This window comes from Sitodiplosis mosellana, unplaced genomic scaffold (genome assembly GCF_009176505.1).
Source record: "Sitodiplosis mosellana isolate CC-2019 unplaced genomic scaffold, AAFC_SMos_1.0 Smas_scaffold_17, whole genome shotgun sequence".
In the NCBI taxonomy this organism is placed as follows: Eukaryota; Metazoa; Arthropoda; class Insecta; order Diptera; family Cecidomyiidae; genus Sitodiplosis; species Sitodiplosis mosellana.
In genome coordinates, this window is record NW_022595259.1 from 422,135 (window position 1) to 445,545 (window position 23,411).

General features: G+C 35.0%; 2 protein-coding genes across 22 annotated transcripts; one reads left to right on the plus strand and one right to left on the minus strand.

Moving 5' to 3' along the window:
• Positions 1 to 701: 701 nt before the first annotated feature.
• LOC129568188 (FHIP family protein GJ17503) lies at positions 702 to 12,627 on the plus strand. Of its 21 annotated transcripts, none has more exons than XM_055445817.1 (10): positions 702 to 995; positions 5,243 to 5,584; positions 5,717 to 5,925; positions 5,997 to 6,269; positions 6,353 to 6,749; positions 8,444 to 8,617; positions 8,734 to 9,514; positions 9,633 to 10,154; positions 10,982 to 11,011; positions 11,708 to 12,627. In XM_055445817.1, exons 2-10 carry the CDS (start codon positions 5,426 to 5,428, stop codon positions 11,965 to 11,967), a joined length of 2,805 nt encoding a protein of 934 aa, XP_055301792.1. In that variant the 5' UTR covers positions 702 to 995; positions 5,243 to 5,425; the 3' UTR covers positions 11,968 to 12,627. The 21 variants fall into 21 exon arrangements, with proteins under 21 accessions (XP_055301792.1, XP_055301780.1, XP_055301783.1 ...); XM_055445805.1 differs by having other exon boundaries at positions 711 to 995; positions 5,714 to 5,925; positions 8,417 to 8,617; XM_055445808.1 differs by having other exon boundaries at positions 723 to 995; positions 5,714 to 5,925.
• On the minus strand, positions 12,478 to 15,442 carry LOC129568189 (uncharacterized). The gene is made up of 8 exons (XM_055445826.1): positions 14,945 to 15,442; positions 14,759 to 14,850; positions 14,601 to 14,673; positions 14,304 to 14,389; positions 14,135 to 14,227; positions 13,858 to 14,064; positions 13,694 to 13,750; positions 12,478 to 13,541 (listed from the first exon to the last, which is right to left on the minus strand). The coding sequence occupies exons 2-7, from the start codon at positions 14,783 to 14,785 to the stop codon at positions 13,727 to 13,729; spliced, it is 510 nt and encodes a 169-aa protein (XP_055301801.1). The 5' UTR covers positions 14,786 to 14,850; positions 14,945 to 15,442; the 3' UTR covers positions 12,478 to 13,541; positions 13,694 to 13,726.
• Between the last annotated feature and the right edge of the window lie 7,969 nt (positions 15,443 to 23,411).

Sequence of the window (23,411 nt, forward strand, 5' to 3'; positions counted from 1 at the left end):
TTCACGAAAATTTTGCGCTGTGTCGCATTTTCGAGTTGTGCAGCTTCACCAATATAAGCAAATATCAATTTTACTCACATAGTTGGTTGCTTTTTTTTGCACTAGCTCACTTGTACTATGGTTCGTTGTGACGATGAAATTTTTTTCTGCTTGCTTTGCTCCGATTCGACGATTCAAATATAGTAGATGCAATTTGAAAACTACGCTCACAAATGCAAATGGACTTGGTGAACAAGTATTTATGGAGATAATTTCATGTAATCGAATCTATTATTTTTGACAAATTAAAATAATAAAAAGAACACACGATGAAGCTCTTCACAGCTTTCAACCAAACTGGTAAGAAAAAAAAACACGTTGCGAGTGGTGTTTAGCGGTGCCAATGAAAGTATATAGTCAAACAGTCAGATATCATGAACTAAAAAAAATGGTATATCTGATGCTGGACGTATCTTTTTTGTACGCATTTAGCAATTCACAGCAAATTTTCCGCTGGTCACCATTTATCAAAATGTGTTCATCATTTGATTTTCTTTACAAAAACGCAATTCCTTTTCACTTCAATCGATAATTTTCTGTGATTCGATTCACAAATAAAACGAACGAATAAAATTTCATTGCCGACACTTTCACTGTCTTCGATTCCGTTCAGTGTGTTGCGCGCCGCCACACGGTCCGGAGTCGAACTACGTCGACATTTCATTGACGGCGATGGAAAAGAAGAAGAGTCCAACAGAGCGAAAAAAAAACCACAAGCAAAACTACAACACAAGTGATACAATCGCAAATTCATTGTCTTTGGTGTCGTATTTTTTGCAATAAAAATCTCACGAAATGTGATCATTGTGTGTTGATTGCGATAGAAAAAAAAGCAAACAAAATTTATGTAGAAATTCGATAAAATTGAAACCAGCGAAAATGTTTACTCTATCAAATAAATGCATTGTGAATAGTGTTAGCGTGCAGTGTAATTAGTTTAAGACGTGTTTTATTTGGTAAATTGGCATTTTTCTTGTTCATGTCTTTCATTTGTATTTGAGACGAAATCGGCGACAAATGTCTGAATCATATCTGTTTCTACTTAATTATTGAGGCAAAGTTCATTTTTTTCCAATGGATTAGAAGTTTTATCTTCTCCGTTTGGTTAATGGTGTATTGAAATGCGGAAGAAAAAGTGAAAATCTATTGAAACTCAAAAGAGTTATTGATCGGAATCAAGTGAATGGGACTGTGTGTACGAATGAACGTATGTTTTTTCTCTGCTCTCGACTCTCTGTGCAGCGGCTGGTGCAATGCCGTGCCATTCCGATTCGCTACAAATTTTTTTGTTTCATGTTTTTCTGTGTCTGAACATAATCAGAATGATGGACAATGAATGCGCCGTGCGCGCGACACTCCGTACTTGTATGCTGTTGTAGTAGTGGCCAGTAAAAATGTGTGTCAGTTTGCATTGGAATCGGTTGATTGAAACCAATTAATAAGCTATGGTTGTTGTTGTTGTTGTTGCTGGAATGTGCGGTGAAGGTAGCGATGAGATAGACGGAACGATGTGCACGGCATAGCACAGCATACCAGCGTAACTGAGATGGCATTCACTTGTCGTACACTTTGCATCTCAATTCATGCGAAAGATTCAACGATCGCTTTATAGCAGCCTCAGATGATTTCCATTTGTTATTCAATTACTCATCAATTTTTTGTTGTTGTTTTCTTTTCATATATGGCATCGCATTGCAAACACGCGCGTCGCTCATTCCTACTGCAAATCATAGCATTTTTAATCAATGTTCACGCCTATGGCGTTCGTTCGATCACTCATGAATATTGACAACTATTTTTTGATGTTTATCGAACGCTATCGTTCATGTGAGACTGATTTTTTTTTATTGAGAGGAGGGAAAATTCAATGGAATTAGAGAAATTGTTGAAGAAAGACACACGACAAATTGTCATGGTTTTTCTGACGGTGTTAGTTGGAAATGGAATTTTTCGGTGAAAACATATCGGTGTTTCGAATAAAAATGACGATTTTACAAAAATTTTGAGAAAAAAGGAGTCTTTTTGAGTGAAATTAACATATCAAATAGTTAATAAACCAAATTTATTGAAGTGGAAAATTCGATTGTACCGAAAAAGGAAGTGTTTCATGGAATCAAACAACAGTTCGATCAAAGTTCAAAATATCAAACAAAAAACTAGCCTAAGGAAAATCTTCGGAATTTGAAAGTCCTCCGAGGAAATGTTGAAAAAGTGAAAAGTCGTTGAAAAATATTGGTCACAAGTCTATGGTCAATGCAGCATTCCGAATAAAAAAAATCCAATAAAGTGATTCCCCAAAAAAACCTGAACAATTCAAAGCCATTTAAAAGTGATCGTGTTGTTCCCTACAAAACTCACATAAAAATTCACCAAAAAAGAGAAGAAAGCAACGCACCAAGCCCCAAGTGTGTGATAACAATTCTGAGTATTCGTTCGACAACAACAAAAACAAAAACTCGTCTTTGTGTGTAATAAATTCAGTTTTGTTTTATCAACATAAACAAACAAACCAAATCGTCGTCATCGTCGTCGTTGCCTTGAGATGGGTTATTTGCATATGAATAGCGTCTTATCGACGAATGTTGTTTCAATGAGCGAATGTGATTCAGTCGTTGATTATTTACGCATAATTTGGTTTCTGTTCTATTGTGCGAAATTTCCGATCCACCAAAGTGAAATTTACTCGAACAATGGCTTTAAAAAGTAGTTTGAATTAGTTTCCGGGCGAGCAGACTCTTTCTAAACCGCAAGAAAAGCAGAGGAAAAGAATTCGTTGTGTATGGTGTGTGAATTAAGTGCGGTAGCCAAGTGTGTAATTGGTTTGTACAAAGTGCTGGTGCGTGAACTGAATATTTTCATCCAGTTGCTTGATGCTTGGTTTCTTCGTTCTTGTATTGTTGGTTCGTGTTGTTTTTTTCATTGGATGAGCGCATTTTTATCATGTCTACTGTTAGTGAGGAGAGAAATGAGAGAGCAACATATTTGGCGCAGCTCAATTATCTGCATACAAATCATATCTGTTCTATTCGCTCGGTGCGCATTCGCATTTCCCTGCAATGAAGTTGTTCAATGATACCGCACAACACCTCTATAATTATCAACAATTTCTCAATACATTTTTTTTTCTCTTCGCTCGCTGTTGATGCGGATGGGAAATTCAAGCAAGAAGAAAAAATATTCCACTTTTACTTTTGATACAAAATGATAATCGTGGGAAGTTATGTGATTTGCACACAGAATGAGGTTTATCGTGGAATGGCAACGATCCACCGTTCAAGCACTGTTAGATCATTAATGTTGCGTAGACTTATCAACACAGACGTTAAATTGCTTAAAATAGTTCGCTATTGTTGTTTTTTCTTTCAAAATTTTGTTTTCTTTTAGAATTCGTTCGTTTTTATTTGTGTTGATAGATTTTTAAATGCAAATCGTGTTTTTAGACACACAAAAAATACAACCAAAATAAGAAATTTAAACAAACAAAAGATACAGAATACAGACATTTGATTCAATCTTTTTTTTAAACCGAAAGTCGCGTGTTTTTCGGCTAATCGAGTATGCCATGTGAGTCATTTTGGATTTTTGTTATGTTTTTTTGTGACTTGAGGCTTATTTTGTTGACACTCGAAGATATTTATCGTTCCTAAACAACCAATTTTGCCCTTTTGTGACTTTAATTGTCATTATTATTGGATGGAAATAGAAAAAAAAAACGAAGAAAGAAGAGGGAGAAAGAGAAAAGAAGAGAAAAAGCAAAAATAGAGGGAAAGACAAAAAAGACAATGAGAAAAAAGCGAAAAAGCCAAATAGAAAGAAAATTGATTAAACCCGTTGAGAATTCACAGTTGATTAGCTCTTTTGAGGTTTCATATTGGATTTCATCAACGATGTTGGTCATTTAAATCGAATCAAAAGTGGAAATCTGGTTCACATGCTTCTACAGAAAGTTAAAATTAGATTATTCATTTGTTTTGTTGTTTTGTTTAAAGCAAATTGAATTATTATGCACTGATTTCATATGCAAATTGAATTAGACATTTTTCTTCGAATCTGTAAATTGAATTAAATGTTTTGGAAGGGAAATATTTCAAGATAAAAAGAGTAAGAAAGAAAATGAATCTCTAAATGCAAGCAGTAAGAAACTCGGCCAATTTCAAGCGGGCAACACTTTCGGTCATTATATGAGGCTGTGAGAATGAAAATGGCAATACAGGAATAGACATTCTGAAGCGCATCAAGAAAAAAAAAATTCACAAAAATGAATCATGAGTTCTGAATACGCAAAAGTGAACCATGAACCTCCTATGCTGCCCATGTAAATTCATGTTTCACTTTTGCATATTCAGAACTCATGATTCATTTTTGTGAATTTTTTTTCTTGATGCGTTTCAGAATGTTTATTCCTGTATTGCCATTTTCATTCTCACAGCCTCATATCTCTTTCGGTTTATAGCCGTTTCTGCGTCATTAGACCACGTGGAAATGTGTTATCGTGTTTTTTCCGGTCAAAAATTTGTTGCTCGACCGAAAAATTGGTTCAACATGAAATTCCGAGAATTTTTTTTAGGGAATTCAAGCATTGAAACATATTCATTCCGTTTATCAAATTAATGTTCTGTTTTTTTAACCCCGTTAGCTCTGAAGCTCTCCCACACTGCAATTCCAATGAGACTAGATTGTATTCTAATCCCACGTTCACCGCGATAGTCTCGATCATTAAACGTAAAACCAACAACGCCACACATTTTGACGGCAACGTTTGGAACTACATTGATGGGTGTATTCAATGTAGTGTCAAATAAAGTCGTCATTGTGTTTTGTGGTGAAATAATAATAATATTTGAATTTTAAATAAATAAATATGTTTCGATTCTGCCAAATAAAATTGTGCAAATATGCCGCTGACACACAAGACACAAGAATTGCTTCTTTTCCCGATTAAACCCGTATTTAAAAAAAATGTTTTTCTTCCATTTTCAATTGAGTTGTATGAGAGAACATTACGGTTTTATATGATATATATTGGAGTTTACATAATTGAAAGAAAAACATAAAATGTTAGATGTCAATGTATTAGTATCCCATTTATGATGTAAAAGTGACAGGAAAATATTCTCGATCCCATTTGCGGTGTAATTTTGCTATTAATTTTTGATTCAATCAATTTTTAACGATTATCTCTCTCTATTTCCCATTGTTATAGATTGTATTTTTCATCTGGGTATTCTGTACCACGAATTGGTCAACATTTAAATGTGATTGTGACGTAAAATAACACTCGAACCTCTGCAACTGAAACGATATTGAGAGATTGTTGGTGTGAATCTCTTGGCGATAGGAAGAAAAATCGATATTAAAAATAAGTTCCACAACGAATGCGTAAACGATGAGTTGGCTGCGCTCCAGTCCGTTGCGACAGAGTTTCACGCGAACGACTCGCAGTCGATCCATCGACGCAACAAACACGGAATGCGATCCAAAGGCGTGCTATGACAGTTTCTGCAAGCATTGGCAACAGATCTATGAAATTATTCTGCGGGCAGAAGTGAGTACTTCAATTTATTGAAATGATCATGATCAGCGGATCAATGGATAAAAACTCAAGTTTCATTGAACCAATTTTTTATTCTGTTTTGGAACCAAATGAAAATGAATGAATTTTTTAATATTTCAGCAGAGTTCTAATGGCCAAACAAGCCATGATGATGTACTTGGCGTTGTCAATCACATGGATCACATGGTCACGCTTTTGCTTTTGGAATTGCATAATTGCAATAAATATCCGCCGCCAGCATCGCAGGCCGCCCCACCAGCACCTTGTCTAGAGTATTTGCTAAGTGAAAATTTGCTCGATAAACTCTACGAATGGGGCAGAACGACCGAAAGGTATCACAAACTTTTTCGCAATTCAAATTTAATCGTCTAGAGAGCAAATAACCAAAGTCTTTCTTTTACAGATATTCGGATGCGGTTCGTTTGGAGCAATTGAAATTATATGAACAGTTAGTCACACATTCTCGTCACCAATTGTTACTAGTTCATGAATCATTTTTGCGTCCACTGCTGAAAATTCTAACTTCGAGCCTCGGCGTGAAGTATCCGACCGATGTCGAAAAGCGGCTCGTCATTTTACTGAATCAATTGTGTGTGGTTTTGATGCAGAATGTCAATTTGCTGGACCTGTTTTTCTGTTCAACATCATTGCATCAACAAGAGAGCGATGAAACAAAGTTAGTAAACTAACTATTTGCGAGTCACAACTAAATTTCGTCAGATTTTTGGTTCTAATTCATATTCTCTTCTTTCAATTCAGCTTCATCATATTCTCTCTGTTGCTGCCATACGTTCACAGCGAAGGATCGCTTGGTCATCAGGCCCGCGACGCGCTTCTGTTGTGCATGTCACTTTCGCAGAAAAACTCAAATGTCGGCACATACATAGCCAAATACTCATCGATGTGCCCAGTGCTTGTAACTGGATTGGGTGGCCTTTATTCATCGCTACCCAACAGCTTTGACATCGGCCAAAGTGACTGGTATCGAATCACACCGGACGATGTGGCCGATATACCAAAACTCACTCTCTTCATGAATTGCCTCGAATTCTGTAATGCTGTCGTTCAAGTTGCTCACGATCTGATCAAGCAACAACTCCTTGACTTCATGTACCAAGGTTTCATCGTGCCCATTCTTGGACCAGCGCTACTTCAGGTAACACCCTTTGCCTTGTATGAAACTCCACACTGCATTTCAATGGCTAAACTTCCATCATTCAGCACAATCTCAAATGGTTTCTGTAGCATTATTCACAAAGAAAAAAATCACAATTCATTTTTGGAACAAGTTTTTATTCATTCTTCGACATTTTTATGTTAATTTCACTCAAAACACTTTTTGTGTTTTTCATCAACATATTTTCATGATTTTTTTTTTTTAGAAAATTTCGAAAATCCTTTCTCAAATTAAACTAAAGCCGGTTTTTATGAATCGATCAATTTAAAAACAAAAAACGTAGAAAAAAATTCCAGTTCGAACTAAAGAGAAATAATGCTATGGATCCATTTCGATGAATTTTCTTATGTTACCTGTTAATCTTCTATTGGGTTTCCTTGGTCTGTATGTTAATGTCTAAATTGTTGGGCCGTCGGCTATTTAACGCGCCTGAGGATTCGCTTCATGTGTACCGAAGCTGCAGAGATTCAACGTGAATAAAATCATCTTACCATTTGTAAAATTTTGTGTCTGCATGCAATGCCACGCTCGCTAGCCCATTTCTATCGGTTCACTGAACTTCTCTTCTAACTAACAAAGCGCTTTTCGTGATACTACTAACTTATTTGTTGGGCATTTTGAATTACGATTACTTTTTTCCTAAATTTTGGGATTTTTCAAAGGTTTTTTTTTAATCAGACGGTATCTTGCTTTTTCTGGTCTTTTTTCTTTAATTTTTATCTTTGGATAATAGTTTCGGTCATTAAATTGCTTGCGATGATTTACATTGATTTGTTTTTGGCTTAATAACTTCATTCTAGAAAAAAAATACACTGCACATTTGTTTGGGAATTTTTATTGAGCTTTTTTTTTTGATATTTCATCGATTGCAATTTTTTTTTCTAAATTTTCATACCAAATTTCATCAAAGCAAATAATCAACCAAATTTATAATTTCCTGGCCCATAATTTTGTACAATATTTAAATTTTGAATGAACAATTTTTTTTGATTAGGTCTGTTTTGTTTGAATATCTTGTAAAAAAAAATCACAAAATTTCGATCAACCGAATTAAGGTCAAAGTATTGAAAATGAGGCCATTATTTATTGTTTTAATTTTTTTTCGTCGCATTTTTTTATTTGTTGAGTTTTTATCATTTTTCAGAATGTCTATAAATTTTCTTAAATTTATTTTCGAATTCTGCCATCACGATTCATGATTTATTGCTTAAGAAAATCAAATTTTCTTCGTATTCCAAAAAAAAGAATAATTTTCACAAAAAATTGAATGAAGTAAATTTTCGAATTTTTTATTTAGTGGTGTTTCATTCAATATTAATTTTAGCTTCAAATTGTAAAATTATTTGTCTAAATTCACATTTTGCCAATAAAAATTATTGGCGCAGTTTTCGGTGAAGAAAGAAATATTTCTGGCAATTATTCATTTTTTTTACTTTCCAATTCTTACACTGCTTGAATCATTCTTCTAAACCACTAAATTGCACAGTTTTTCAAAATGCAACACAAAAATTTACAAATGTCTAATTCGAACCACACCACACTACCAAACGGGGGAAAGTAAAAAAATCACCGAAATCAGAAAACACTCTGTTTGAATCAAAAGCCCAAGAATTAGCGTTAACATATTGAGTGAAATCCGATTGCAGGTTTTCAAAGGAGCCAACCACTTTCAGACAAACAATGCATCACAAATTGCGGCAATGGCATACCTTGATCTGATACTACGGTCCGTTACTGAGCCGGCTTTGCTGAAAAATTTCGTGCAATTTTTACTGGACGAAACGAAATTTGATGGTGATCGAATTTTGGATGTGCTCGTGGAACGATTGCTGTCGAATGACAATCGGGTGAGTAGAAGAAAAACCAAAAAAAAATTGTTGAAAGAGAAAAAAAATTTGTTAAAAAAAGGGATAAAAATACCAAACAAAAACATTCAAACATTTTTTTTTACTCTTTATTCTAGCTCTGCATCGTGACGCTCTCGCTCTTCGATACACTGTTGAGTTTGTACTGTGAGGATATAATGTTGGAGTTGTTGTTAAAGTATTTGTTACCAGGTCGTCACATACCAATTTTGCATCGTCACAAAATCAACAAAATCGATCCATATTCGACGGCTGTTGAGTTTTTCTTTGATCTATCGCCGGAAATAATGCGGCAACCAAGTGAATCGATGGCCCATCAGCAAATTCAGCCGATCAGTAAAACAATTGGTGCGAATTGGAATCATTATGGCCTCCATACGGGCGATTCACTGTATTCAAACTACCATGCATACCTGTGTGATGCTCGACAACGGATTAATCACTGTAAATCGGCGTGTAACAATTGGTCGAATTCGTACCGTTACCAAAAACACCCAGCAAATAAGAAGAATGAACGTTCGCTGGAACTAATCAAAAGTCTATTGAGTGAACTTGGCTATGAATCGAATGGCCATAGCATCGATGTGACCATTGATAAAGGCACCAAGCAATTAGATAGTTTGCAATCACTCGGCGAAAGTAGTGGATATGAAAGCCTGAGATATCGATTCGAAGAGGATGATACCACATCGACAACGAATGGATCGAATACGATTTCATCCTCGCCGCCAACTGAAGCAAATAACTTAGAGAGCATCGACTCAGACGGATGCATTAAACGAAAGTACGAAACATGGAAATTGTCGAGTAGACGCCCAGAACCTGTGATCGATTTAGACTTCACCGAAGATCTATTTACACAAGGGACCATTTCTTTGGGTAAGAAATTCGGAGCTTGGGTTTGAAAATTGATTTTGTTTGACGATTTAAATTTTCGTAGATTTTTTGAAAGAAAAATTGCTTTTCAACTCCGTTATTTGCTCTTCTTCTTTGGCAGGTCCCTTTTTAAGTGCACTTCTGCGGAAACTGCAAACGTTTACCAGTAATGGAATTTATGTGAACTTGCATCTGACTGGATTAATATCGCGTTTGGCATGGTATCCACTGCCATTAATCCATTCGATCTTGCTGCGCCCAGATATCCCAACGACATCCGACACGCCATCGTTGCATCAAGTTTTAAAAATTCTAAAGCAACAAATTGATGCCGAATTGCCAGTGTGTGAAGATTCCTTGGAGCACATCGATGCCGGACGAACGACGCTCATTGAACGAGAGTGTCGGTTGGTTAATGCACGAAATAATACGTTTGAAATTACCAAAAACCCAGGACCAAATGGGGTTAAATATCCACAAACGACCAATACGTCATCGACAACACCGCCACTACTTACACCCAGCTCATCTTATGATCCATTCAAACGAGCCGAAAACAAACGGAAAAGCATCACAACTTCATTCAAAGACATCTTCCGAAGACCATCCAGCGGTCATAGCAACAGCACCAACAGTAGCGGAGGTAAGACACTTCTGGTACCATGTTTAATGGGAATTTTCGGATTTTCAGAGTGAAACAAGTAGATCGCCAGTCGCGTGTGTGAGTGTGTGCACTTTTAGTAGAAATGACAAGAAGGAGAAATAATATGTTGCGAAATTTTTAGCCGATGTGTTTTTTTCAATTAGGGAAAAACGATTTGAAAACTCGAAATCAGAATCAAAATAAAACAAATTCAGGATAAAAAGTAAAAACAAATCTGGTCATAGAAAAAACTTTTTTTTGGCATCAATTTTAGGCTAAATATAGAGATTCGCTTCAAGTAAGACAAAAACACCATATTTGTGGCATAGAATTTCATATGCTCGGTATAAAACTCGAAATTCTTTGCATACAATCAGGCTTTTTCATACGAAACTTATTCAATTTTGCTCATTTAACTAAATTCAACTATGCTCCAACTAACTTCTAAAAAAAATCAAAAAAAAAAAATCGACTAACGATTCCGTTTCAGTCAATCAATCTAATTTAAGTATAACCATCAACGATCGATATTGCTTGTTTTACGTCTAACAACAGCTCATCAACATTTTATCACATACCATTCGTGACTAACCGTCCTAGTTTCATAAATTGTCCCAAATTACATTCAAGTCATTAAGTCTTCGGCTCAATCAGCAAATGTTATTTTCGACGTACACAAAACCGAAACCATTTCATGTGATTGTTGTCGGCATTCAATTCATCGTCATTGAAAAGTTCTATCGAAAAAAAAATGCTTTTACATTTGGCTTCAACAACAACAACAACAAATTTAAATATTCCGTATTTTTTATTGTCATTCTTATCAGGTTTGTCGCAAATTCTAGAATTCTTCACCGGTAAATATCATTTGCTTTAATTGTTCTCGTTTACTTTCAATTTCAATGGGAAAATGTGTTTTTTTTTTATTGGTGTCGGTGTCTGTCCTTGCATGTGCTACTGTTGATATTTTTGTTTTTATCAATCACTTCTAACACCTGGGCTTTGGTTAATTGGTGTTGTTTTGCATGCTCGCTTTTTGTACTAACCTCGTGTCTTGCATGATTCATTCTCATTTAATTCGATTTGGTTCAGCCTATTCGTCGTTATCAATTATTGCTGACCTTTTAAGTTGTGTATTAAAAAAGTAGTTAGATTTGATTCAAATATTGTTTTATTGTCAATAAATCAATAAATTATTGATCATATTTTTGGAAAAAAGGGTTTCATGGGAATAGGCATCGTGATTCAATCAAAAGATTTTCTTATGGATTTTTCCAACGATTTTTTCTCTATTTGGTTTCTCTTCAATTTATTTCTTCAATCAAAGCAAACTGAAGGAAATTCCGATTGAAGTTTGAAGGAAAATTTTGGAGAAAGAATGAAAAAATGAAAAAATAAAAGTAAAAAATGAAGAAAAAAAAAAAACATCCAAACCAACAACCATTCCCATGAAAACTCAATCGTAAAATTTGGCTTTTAGCATGTTTTCGTAGTGTTTCTCATTCCAGTCAAACGACAAAGCAAATGCTAACGTATTCATTCGCACATTTCAGGCTCAACCGTACGTGAATTGTCTCCGTCGCCTGGGCACATGTCCTATGATTCGATGTCAAATGACAGTTCAACCTACTCGTCGATTGATGCAATATCGAGTTCAACGTCAACAGTTGCGGTGACCATTACCAATAATAAGCGAACGCGTGATTTGGCACTGTGTGCTGTGCTATTAGACGAATGGCTCAAGGAATTGGCGGCAATTTCGCAAGAACAAAGCATTGTTTTGCTCACCGATACCTTTATCAATCACTTCTAAATCATTACGTTCAACGCATCAATTAAACGCACAAAACACACTGCTGGAACTATTTAGAGACAACTAAATGCATTTTTTGTACATAAAACCGAATTGCATTGATAGTATGTCCATTTCTAGTTTGGAATCGACATTGTGTCTATCGGCCACTAGATGGTGCGCAACACACTCCGTTGAATGCATGTACTACGAAGAACAGAAAGAGACGAAGACATCTGTTTGATTTAGTATTACGGTGAAAGGCCAAACACCGTTCGGCGCCGTTCTCATTAGTGCTCAAATAGAAAAGAGATCTTTTTTTGTCTAGTTTGTAAGCGATTTTATTCTGTGTTTATTGTTTATGTACAAAAACACTTACAAATGTATAGATATTTCTATGCTTGAACGATATTTCTATGACGTCAACGCGATTTTTTTTTCTATTTTCATTTTTTGTAATCGATTAAGTGAATTTTTTCCCTTTTTAATCGCATGTTTTTTACAATTCACTTTATTTTTGTTCATGAACTGCAGAGTTTCATCGGATCCTAGCGATTTTTAGCTGTAGGAAAAAGACAATTGTATGCAATGGTCTTGATAAGGTGTGGAGAGAAAAAGAACAGTCCAAAATATCTTGTTATTGTACAAATGGAGATTAATAAATGAAAGAGAGAAAATAAACACTATTTTGGGTTTAATAGTGCAGCTTTGAATGAGGTTCATAAAAAAAAAACACTTTGACATGTGACACTGGTTCACATTGTGTGAAAGTACACCATCTTTTTCTTATGAAATCCATTTCTTCGGACAATTTTCGGCTAGACTTAAGAAAATATTTCGTGGAATTACAATGAGGTAGGTAATAAAAATGAGATCTATATGTCCTTGTGAAATAAAAACACCACCGTCTTTTCGATTTTCCTCGATTCGATTCTAGTTTGGATCCATATTTTGATGCACAACTGTTGCATTTCTAAGGAATGGATTAATTTAAGTAATATTTCCAAAAATTGCATCGATTAGATTTTAACATATAGAAACATGTGATTTTCTCGGGTATTTACGATTTAAAATCACCGCCCATTCCTTTTTTTCCTTTGAAACTTGGATGGAGTTTTCTGTATTCTAAAGTTTGAAATAACAAATATTCGACTATAAAGGTAGATGAAAAGAAAAATGACAATCAGTTGCATTTCAACATTTGAACTCAAGTCTTGAATAAAGGTTTGACACATATCATATCGATATCAATAATTGCAGCCAAGATCTAACGCGAATTTCATATAAATGTCAACAAATGGTTCGTTTTTTTCATTTTTAGCTTTAATTTCATACTATTATTTTCTCAATTTTCTGATATTTACTACAAGGTATATTAATAACAGATATGGCTGATTTTTGAGAGTGTCCAGACAATCGGTCCACATTCGAACCACATTAACCGATTGATAAGCGAAAAGTACAACAGTTCTAAACGTATGAACAAATTTCTTTTCATGATAGAGAGCAAGTGTTTGTGTTTTGGATGTCATCAATGGCTGCTGCTTCGGTTGCGACTACAACTTGAAGGTGATAACGATGCGTTTCTCAGTAGGCTAATCAAAGTGGAAATCAGAATAAATGATCAGCTAAGGTGTGCGTGTGTCACAATGCTGTGTAATGAATGTGAGGGCCTCACTTGTGAGGCTCACATCGTGAGCATTCTGAATGGATACGGGAGAAAACATTCTCCGAAAAAGGTACTTACACTTGTCGAATGAGTGGTGTCGATGAATCTTCGTCAATGTGCTCGGAAATGAAGCGTCTGAAAATATATTGCAAAACAATACGTAACAATTGAGAGATTGAACGAAAGAGACAATGAACAATATTCATTAAAAATTGACTTGAAAATTGCATGGAAAAACATACGGTTTTCTGCTGGAAGCGCATCCCTTGCAATCGTCGCAATGGATAAGAAATTAGCCAGTCAATGTAATCATTTGAGAACTCGTTCAACAGATGACGGCGGATAGCTTCACGTTTTCTCTTCAAATAGTTCCTCTTTTGGCGTTGAACGACGTAGCCTTGCTGGTACAATCGCTTCACAGCATTTCGAATTTTAAACAGTCGACCTCTCTGTGCATTTAGTCAATTAGTTTCAATTTGTGCAATTTTCTCAAAGAAGAAAACTCGTTCTTTTTCTTACCATTAGAATGACACGTCGTTTCTGATATTTCATTCGAAAATCGATGGTACGGAAAAATCCATTGAATTTTATTGGCACAAAAAATTTGAGAAACTGAAAATATATGATTTTTCGAGAGTAAAAATATATGAAATTGCAAAACTGACTAAATAAACATAAATTATCTTACATCTTCCGGAAATTCGGCACATCTTGCAACTTTGTCGCAAATACCACACTGAAGCAGTCGCTGATTTCGATTAATCAGCTTACATACTGAAAGTAAACAAGAACATAAAGTGGTAACAACAAGATCAAGAATTAAGACACGGTTTTGAGCTGAATCATCAGAATTCTCGTCATAACGATGAAAATATGATGATTTTGACTCTCTTTTTTTTAATGTTGTTTGGCATTTTGAAAAGCGATAACACATCGAACAATTATTGAACAAGAAAACAAAAAATAATATACGAAAAACCAAAACCTTTTGGAAGGCACTTTTGACAGAAAATGTGATAACACTGCAGTGCATACAGTCGTGAATTGCTGGATAGACACTGAAAGCAGTAATTGCAACAAATATGCTCAAATTTTGATAGAAATGCTAATCTCCTGCGATCGTCTGCCATATTGAATACGTACTGAATTAATTGCGCGAACGGCTCGCATTCAATGTCACAGTTTGAACGGTGAGTCACAGTGTTTGACACTTCAAAAGTGTTGACGAAAAAAATCTAAGTGTTGACAAGGAAGAGAGTTGCGTTTTATTTACAGTTTTCGCACTACCACTTTGAAGTGAAAGAGATATTACACACGTATTGACTATACCACTGAATCGCTTGGTCTCTTGTTGCTTGCTGCCGTTGAGAGTGAACGGAATGAAGAGAGAAATGGAGAGTTAACGAGAAGAGAGAATGGAAGAGTGAAAGGGATAATGTTGAATGCGTTAATTGTTCAGAATGACTCAAGTTTCGAATTGATTAGTACAGTATTGGACTGTTGAAAGATTGCAACAGATGAAATTTTGAAGTGAGATATTCTCAACTTTGTTGAAGTATTTATTCGAACAAGTCCGAATTTCCTCATAAAACACACTCAATATTATAGCGACATCTATTATTAAAATAGCTTGTAGTAAATGCATTTATAGCATTTCCCTGTAGTTGCGATGTTTCCTATTAAGTTCCCTTGTAGTACTGACACATTCATGTTTGACACTTGTTAACTACATACCACAGGGGAATTTAATAGGTAACATCGCAACTACAGTGAAATGCTATGAATGCGTTTACTACAAGCTATTTTAATAATAGATGTCGCTATAATATTGAGTGTGTATACATCTTCCAATACATTTATCAGTTTTGCGATTCTCTGACGTCTATCAAATTCCAAATGTTGCCGCGGAACAAAGCCTTCAAATACCTTCGAAAGCCATTCCGAAAAGTCAAATCGGTGGAATTTTTCTGTTGTTATTTGGAAAAGAATTTAACACCGTTCAATATTTTGTTCCCGAACGTTCAATCGTTCAAAATGGATTGCTGTAAAGTTACCGACTTTCGATGTATCGAACAGCATTTTGGTCATTTGGAAAATCTTCAGCTGAGCACGTCCAGAGAAAATATTCACACAGTTTTATTATTGAATCCAAATCTAAAGTATTTTTCCACCAGATTTATTTGTGACATGCAATTGCTAGAAAATATTTCCAAATTGAAATCTCTTGAGAGCCTGGATATTGTTTGCAACAGCGATGCATTTGCTCATTTTAATGGATCAGCGGTAAATTTTGATAATGTAAAAAAGTTTAAGCTTGAATTTTCACACTCGAAAAGACTTCTTTCAAAAATCCCACTTATTTTCAATCAAATGGAAGAATTTTCTACCAATCATCGGTTGAATTCACAGTTTTATGAATTCATAGCAAAACATCCCGGCATCATGAAATTGAATCTCCCGTCGTCAAGCAGCTCAGCAGAAAGTGTAGATGAGAAACAATTTGATTTTTTGAAAACAATGCACTCACTGCGAGAAATCAACTTGTGTCGATACGCATTTTCAGTTAATCAAGCCATTCGAATTTTTGATGGAATTCAAAAATTGAACAAGTTTTGCTTTAGCATGAAAATCGATGATAAATTCACAGATTTAGTCAAACGATCGAGAGACGATTGGTCGGTGAGGAAAGGAAATTGTATTTTTCATCAATTTTACGTGGAGCTAAAACGTAATAATTAAGACGATTAAATTAATTTCTCTACAAAAAAATTCACAGTTTGAAATCAAACACTGTCTTTTAGAATCAGTTTAGGATGTTCATTTTTATTTTTCTTCTTTTTTTATTCTTCTTTTAATATTCGATCATTTTGAACGATTTTCTAGAGTAAATAAATAAATTAAAAGTTCAACAAATTAGAATCATGTTTTCTTCAGATATTTAAAACAAATATTGTGGGTATTTATATTTATGGTTCATTTTTAACACAAAAAGGAGCAGATAATTGAACACTTGACTTGAACCATTCCTTTTGTATCAAAAACAAAGATCACACTTTGCGGAGAAGAAAAATCCCGAAATCCACCGAAAAAAAAACAGACTAATCAGCAAATCTCAATAGCTAAGTATCACACTCATAACCTGAATGTTTGAAACCGATTCTCATAAAAAATGTCCCAAAAGAAATGTTCATTTTTTTTTTGCAAGACGTATGAATATTCATCACATTTTTCTGAAGAAGAGCTTAATAAAATATTTAAGAAGAATTCAATGATGTTTAGGGCTTACGCTGCAAGTAGTTTTCAGCTAGTAGTTTAGTAGTTTAGTAGTAGTACAGCTAGACATATTTTGTTGAACAGGTGATTGGCGCGCCTGGGATTAATAATTTGAGATTATCTCATTAGGAAGTGTGCCTCTACAAAGTGTGGCTCTATAAAGTTCGAGCGCCACTATAGTATCTATTCCAATGTATTGTTGGAAGATTTCAAAACCAGTTTGCAGTTGTTGCGATCGTTTGGCCATTTGATTTCGAACTCGGAAATTGGTGAAGATGAGGATTCAAATGAATTATGCCGAATGCATCGAGCAATGTACAGATATCTGTTCAGGTACGTTAATGACTATTGTTCGAGGTATGTGACGAATGTTACATTCGTGATGATACCAAAGAATGCATTAGGGGTGCTTCGAAAGCCGTTCTATCGAGCAAAGACTGTCAATCTCTTCGTTGTTATTTTAGTGAAAAAATGACTTCATTCGAAACGCTGTTTCCAAATGTGCTGTGCTCTGTAAATTGATCTCTTTTCGAATAAGCGGAACAAATGAGTCCGACTTCCAATCCAACGAGTATTATCATCATGAACGAGTACTGAAAACATTTAAATAAGTTTTTCTTGCATATAAGACTTCTGTTGCACACTGGCTCCATTGGCTTCATTACAGTATGGTGCATAGTAAACATAAAAACAACTCACTTGAAATTTAGTAAACTTATTTAATTTCCCAAATAAAGACAAAATCTTTAATTATTCAAAAACTGAAGGAAATTAAATGGCAAAATATGAACTAAGTCCAAGAGCTTGTCTCTTCACAAATAAAACTAATCGATTTCTTCATCATTTCCAATGGCGAAAGATTGATTGAGATGTGTCTATCTGTCAATTCGTAATCTTGACAAGCACTGAAGTCATAGGTTCTGACACCAAAAATTTCAGGGGGGGGTCAAACCAAAAATTCCTTTGGGGGTCAAAAAAATCAATTCTATCTAGTGTTAATGTTCCCTTCGCAGCAAAATTGTGGAGCAAAAAAAAATGGTCCGAAAATGGCAATGAGTCCGAAAAAATCGTTGGGGGTCAAATTTTGCCAGGGGGGGGTCAGGATCAACGAGATCAGACTATGTCAGAACCTATGACTGAAGTCTTTTTTTACGAAACGTAGCTTTATCGTGCGTGTCTCTGTGCAATACGAAGGAGATCTGAGATAACTTATCACTGATAACCATGACAAGCAATGTAAAACACTTCAACCGTTTTTATTTATAAATGATTCACTTGTTTCTACCACTATAAACGTCAGCGATCAACATCAACAGAGACACTATAGCACATAGCATTAAACGCACTATTGCTTCACTCTTTGTACACACTTTGACATCACTTATGCTTTGGCGCGCGTCGTACGTTTTTCAAACGTTTATGTTTGATTCAAGTATTTCACCGATTTCACCGAATTTTCTTACTCAATATCAATATATTCATCCTTACTTGGAAGTTTTTTTTTATTGCAATGATGTTTTAAAATATGATTTGTCGAGAAATATTTTTTTTTTTTCAATTTCCAAAATTAAATGAAATTAAAACACATAGCATGAAACGTATTCATAGTAGAAATGCATATGTATTAGTTTGTACTTATTCATTATAATGTATTTAGATAGGACGCTAGCGCGGCCTGACTTGTTTATACCGTCATTTCGTCAAGTGAAAGCAGACAGCTACAACTGATTAAAAAAGGGGATTGACCACATCAAAAACCTGAAAATTGAGATAATAATTAAAAAATGGTGCAAAAATAGAACAAAAAAAGAAGTATTCGATTACTTTATCAGTTTATTATTTCGTATAAGCACACATGATCTACTTGTTTGTTCCTTCATAAAATCCTCTTAGTCTTACAGAGATTCAATTCTATCAAAGAAACCGTTAGTACCGCTGTCTTCGTGCAGGCAGCGTTGGGGTATTGCGAGGTTCTATTAAATTTTTTCCACGGTTTGATGTTCTAAAATTGTCATAATGTGGAAGAATTGGCTGAAGACCTAAGTTTAAACGGTCATATTTCACCGATGGCTCGCTTGCTGGATTGATTCCATCGTAGTTTGGTGGCGCTTCGTAAGGTGTCTGTGAACTTGTATCAGACCGTTGATTGCTATTTGGTCGTTGTATTTGTTCGGCGATCCAATGAACGATATGGTCAGGAACTTGCTGAGTGGTTGGTTTATTGCTCTGTTGAGTTTTTGATGAATTTCTCCGTCGAATGATAAACCAAATCCCGGTAATAATAAGTATTAAAACGATGGCAAGAGCGAAAATTACATATTGAATCAAATAATCTTTTTCGTCACTCTCCTTTTCTTCAGTCTTTTGATCACACGGGTCTCCGATGACTTGTATTCCGCTCCATTGATGCACAAATTCTGTTGCATAATCACACGAAAGCCAATTTTTCGAAATGCCAAGACTTTCCATCATTGGAAATGTGGAATTTGACAAATTTTTCAGTTCATTCAAATCATTTCCTTGTAAGTAAAGTTGTTCTAAACTTGTGAAATTCGTCGTCAAACTGAGATTAAGTTCATTTAGATGATTGTTGGACAAATCAACTTGTAAAATTTTCTCTGGATGTTCAAATGCGTTAAAATCGAATTTTGTGAGATTTGTATGACTAAAGTTCAATCGTTTAAGATTGTTTAGCCCTTTAAACATGCTGGAGTTGATATGACTGAGCGAACTTCCGGACAAATCAAGTGAGTGAAGCTCTCCAAATCCCAAGCACTGAATGATGATTTCATTAAAATTGTCGATTTGATTACCGGCTGCACTGAAAAATGTTAGCGTATCAAAAAGTGGCATAAAATTCATGGCAAAGATCAATGTTTTTATTCGGTTATTTTCCAGATGAATCATCTCTAATAGAGCGTTGCGAGTAAATAGACCAAAGTCAAATGTCTGCAACAAATTATCACTTAAGTCGATGACCAGTAATCCGCCAAGATTCTCAAATGACGATAGCTCCAAAGAGACAATTAAATTATGAGATAGATTGACAACTTTTATGGCATCCGGTATTATGAATGATTCTTCGAAAATACTCAATAATTTATTATGTGAAAGATCAATCTCGTTGATGTTCTCCGTATAATAAAACATATCGCCGATTGCACCGATTTCATTAAAAGATGCATTCAATCTGATCAGATTTGGAAAATTGAAACTATCCGCTATTGTTGATTCGTCATGAGGTAAAATTGTATAGCCCAATGATGGTATATCCAATGAAAATATGTTCGGAAACACTTCAGCCAGACTGGCATCAAATGTCGCTGATCGACATTCATCCGTTTTTAAATATTTCACTTTCGAGCGGCTGATGTTCTTTGATTCATCCTCAAAAAGAGATGAGTAACAACTGTCTCTGACGTAACTTTCGTTGGCATTGCCGCAAATCAATCCCACCGAATCTATGCTATTGTTGATGTAATAACAATCGGTTATTTTCTGAACGAAATTTTTTGAATCAATCAACTCTTCACTTTGCTCTTGATTCGTTTCACCAGCTAACGTAAATAATACCACAGTCATGACAATAATAAACATCCGTTGATTTTTCGCAATATTCTATACTTTTAAATTTTGAATGTATGTTTGGTTGCTTTTTCGTTTCGTTTTTGTCGTTTAATTTAATTATTTTTTTGCTTTTCAATTTCCGCTGAGTCAATTTTTTTAAAAGAAAGCGATATATCCGAGAGTCAAGTTCAAAACTTCTGAATTCAAAACTGTATAAATTTTTGCTTCTTTAGCGCGTCTTCATCTCATTTTGCTTATTGACTTACTGAATTCTCGACAGAGTCTTCGCAAATCGATAAGAAAAAAAAATTCTCGTTACATTATTACGACATCCAGTGCAGTCTACTGTATAGTATAAAGAAAAACTAATGGTGATAAGTCATTACTGATAACAATGAACAACAAGAACAATTTGATGATCACAGAACAGATTTCAATAGCACAAATACTAGCACGAACCACTAGACGAACCAACAATAAAATAATAAATGGATTAGCCATAAATGTACAATTCACGAAGAAGAAAATCTCGTACGTGATGTTTGTAGAAATCTTTGAACCGAATATTCATTGATAATTATCATAAGGGCATCAAATATAAATGTTCAGAAAAAAACATTGTCTTGATAGACGGTCTACTATCATAAAAGAAAAAAAAACATCAACGATTTAAACGAATTCACTGAAGTTGACTCGTTTTCTGCAATTAATATTGTTTGCTTCAATCATTCCAACGCAGAAGTGATTTTATTGCGTAATTTAATTGTAAATACATCGTCGGGACGTTGGTAAATAACTGCTATCAGTGATAAGATATCACAATGAGATTGCGCTGCAAAATAAATTCAAAATCGTTTTCGTCCATCATTTTTGTATCCATCGTTCGAGAGATATAATCAAAGTGCATGGGCAAGAGGAGGACCTTAGACAGAAATTTATTTAGAATTCAGTTTGTACTTTTTAAGCAATGAATCATTGCCAATGATCATTTTAATTGTTATTCTTGTTCTAGTTTCTTGAAACTGTGCACTGAGTCGTTATCAATATGAAGTGGAAGAAATCGCCTCAAAGAGAATTGCTACTCTTCACAATTCGAAGCTGAATTTGGAAACACAAGTCGATTGAAAGTGAAACAGTTGCGAACGGGTTAGTGTCGATCAAAAAAATTCGGTGAACGTTTAGTTGGGATGTTTCCAAATGTGTCGGTGTTGGATATCTCATATCTGGTAATTTTTAAAGCGAACGATGTTCTCAAAATCAAACACTAATGCATAAAAATTGAATATAAGCCACAACATGTTATTAACTTTGTTCTACATATATATATCCGTGGAACCATCGCGCTTGGAATCCATCGATATATCTTACAATCACCTGCAAAGTGTTATGATCTTAAGTTCACATAATTGTCAACATTTCCGAATCTGACTACGCTTGGTATCGCAAAGAATCGATTCACTTGTGAATCAGCGACAATTGGAGTGGTATAAAACTCATCGGTGATCCATGTTATCAAAAGAGAACAGAGAATAAAGTGTTTCCAACAAGTTTTCACTATGTCATTCACTGGATTTGTTTTAATTTGTGGTGCTGGTGGGATAGCCGCAATTTTGTTTACACGACGGAAGATTTTCTTACGCAAAGAACGAGAAAGGATTAAAGAGACTCAAGAAGAACCTCAAAAGCGGCGTGAAATAGAATCAAACATGAATGAAGACATCGGAACACGAGCAAACATTCGTTCAAAACCATTTTTTTCACTCCGTTAGATTTTTTGCCATTTACACTTTGGTGTGCCTCGATTATATTCCGTTCTAAACAGGTTTTGCTCTCCAAGAATATTAAATTTGATGACGTATTTCATATTTCCGACGCAGACAATGCCATAAATGGGACTAGAGTAAACAATTCGTGCTATTTTTAAATCGAGAATGTTCGCGCATTTCCGACTCTACTCAAAGAGCGGAACAAAATTTGTTTTATTTTTCAGCTAATTGCGATGGTCAAGCGTGAACAGCTTAAATTATTGAAGAAACAAATCATCGCGGATGTCTTACAAGAGATGTTTCGAATAATAAAGATTAATTGCAGAAGGCATTCGGTGATTTAAATCAAGATTGCGATAAAAAGAAATGAAAAGTTCAGCCCAAGCCGAATGGAAAGACGCACAAAAACTATTTGATTTGTTAATATTTTTATTTATTTTTCAATTTATTGGTGAATGCATGGGTGTTGAATGTCATTCAACGCCACTAAGCTGTAGACATCTCTCTCCGGCAATACGGCAAACAACAGAACCAACACTGAACATGAAAATGTCCTTGTTCAATTGTGTTTGTTTCGTTAGTTTCAACTGTGCCGCTACGAGAGGTCACTTTTGTCGTTTCTTGTTGTTATTTTACATGTAAAATCAATGGTATTAGACGAGGATGGGTGAACGTTTGCACGTTTCGAATAAAATGCCAATCTGAACCTAAACATCGACATCAACGTCAACACCCGGTGCACTGACTTTCGTTTTGACAATTGAATTGGATTTGGTTACAACTGGAGCTGATTTCACTGTTTTAACTACGGTTCTTGTTTCAACCGGAACAGCTTCTTCTACTTCATAAACAACTGGCTCATAAAAAACTGGGTCGGCAACAACACTGGCAAATATAAAAGGGAAGATGAATCGTTTATTCCGATTTGCTTCGTTCTCCGTTTTGTCATCCGGTGGATTCGCTTCAACTGAGTGAAGTGTATTTTTTTCTTCTGTTTGTTTTTCGGGTTGCAATTCTGGCTGTGTTTTTGGCTCATTTTCACCTGGAGGGAAGGCAACAGCAACGGCCACTAATACGAACAAATATAGTATTTTCATTTTCTGCAAATGAGTGGAGAAAAAAGTTGTGCATTTTAAATTTCACTTGAAATCGACTTGATTGAAGACATTTTTAGAGATTTTTTTTTATTT

Coding starts and splice junctions, on each gene's coding strand:
- LOC129568189 (XM_055445826.1), bottom strand. CDS start 14,785: ATGCGAGCCGTTCGCGCAATTAATTCA. Junction 14,228..14,303: donor GTGCCGAATTTCCGGAAGAT/GTAAGATAATTT, acceptor ATATATTTTCAG/TTTCTCAAATTTTTTGTGCC. Junction 13,751..13,857: donor TGCGCTTCCAGCAGAAAACC/GTATGTTTTTCC, acceptor ATATATTTTCAG/ACGCTTCATTTCCGAGCACA.
- LOC129568188 (XM_055445805.1), top strand. CDS start 5,426: ATGAGTTGGCTGCGCTCCAGTCCGTTGCGACAGAGTTTCACGCGAACG. Junction 6,750..8,416: donor TTGGACCAGCGCTACTTCAG/GTAACACCCTTT, acceptor ATCCGATTGCAG/GTTTTCAAAGGAGCCAACCA. Junction 11,012..11,707: donor AATTCTAGAATTCTTCACCG/GTAAATATCATT, acceptor CGCACATTTCAG/GCTCAACCGTACGTGAATTG.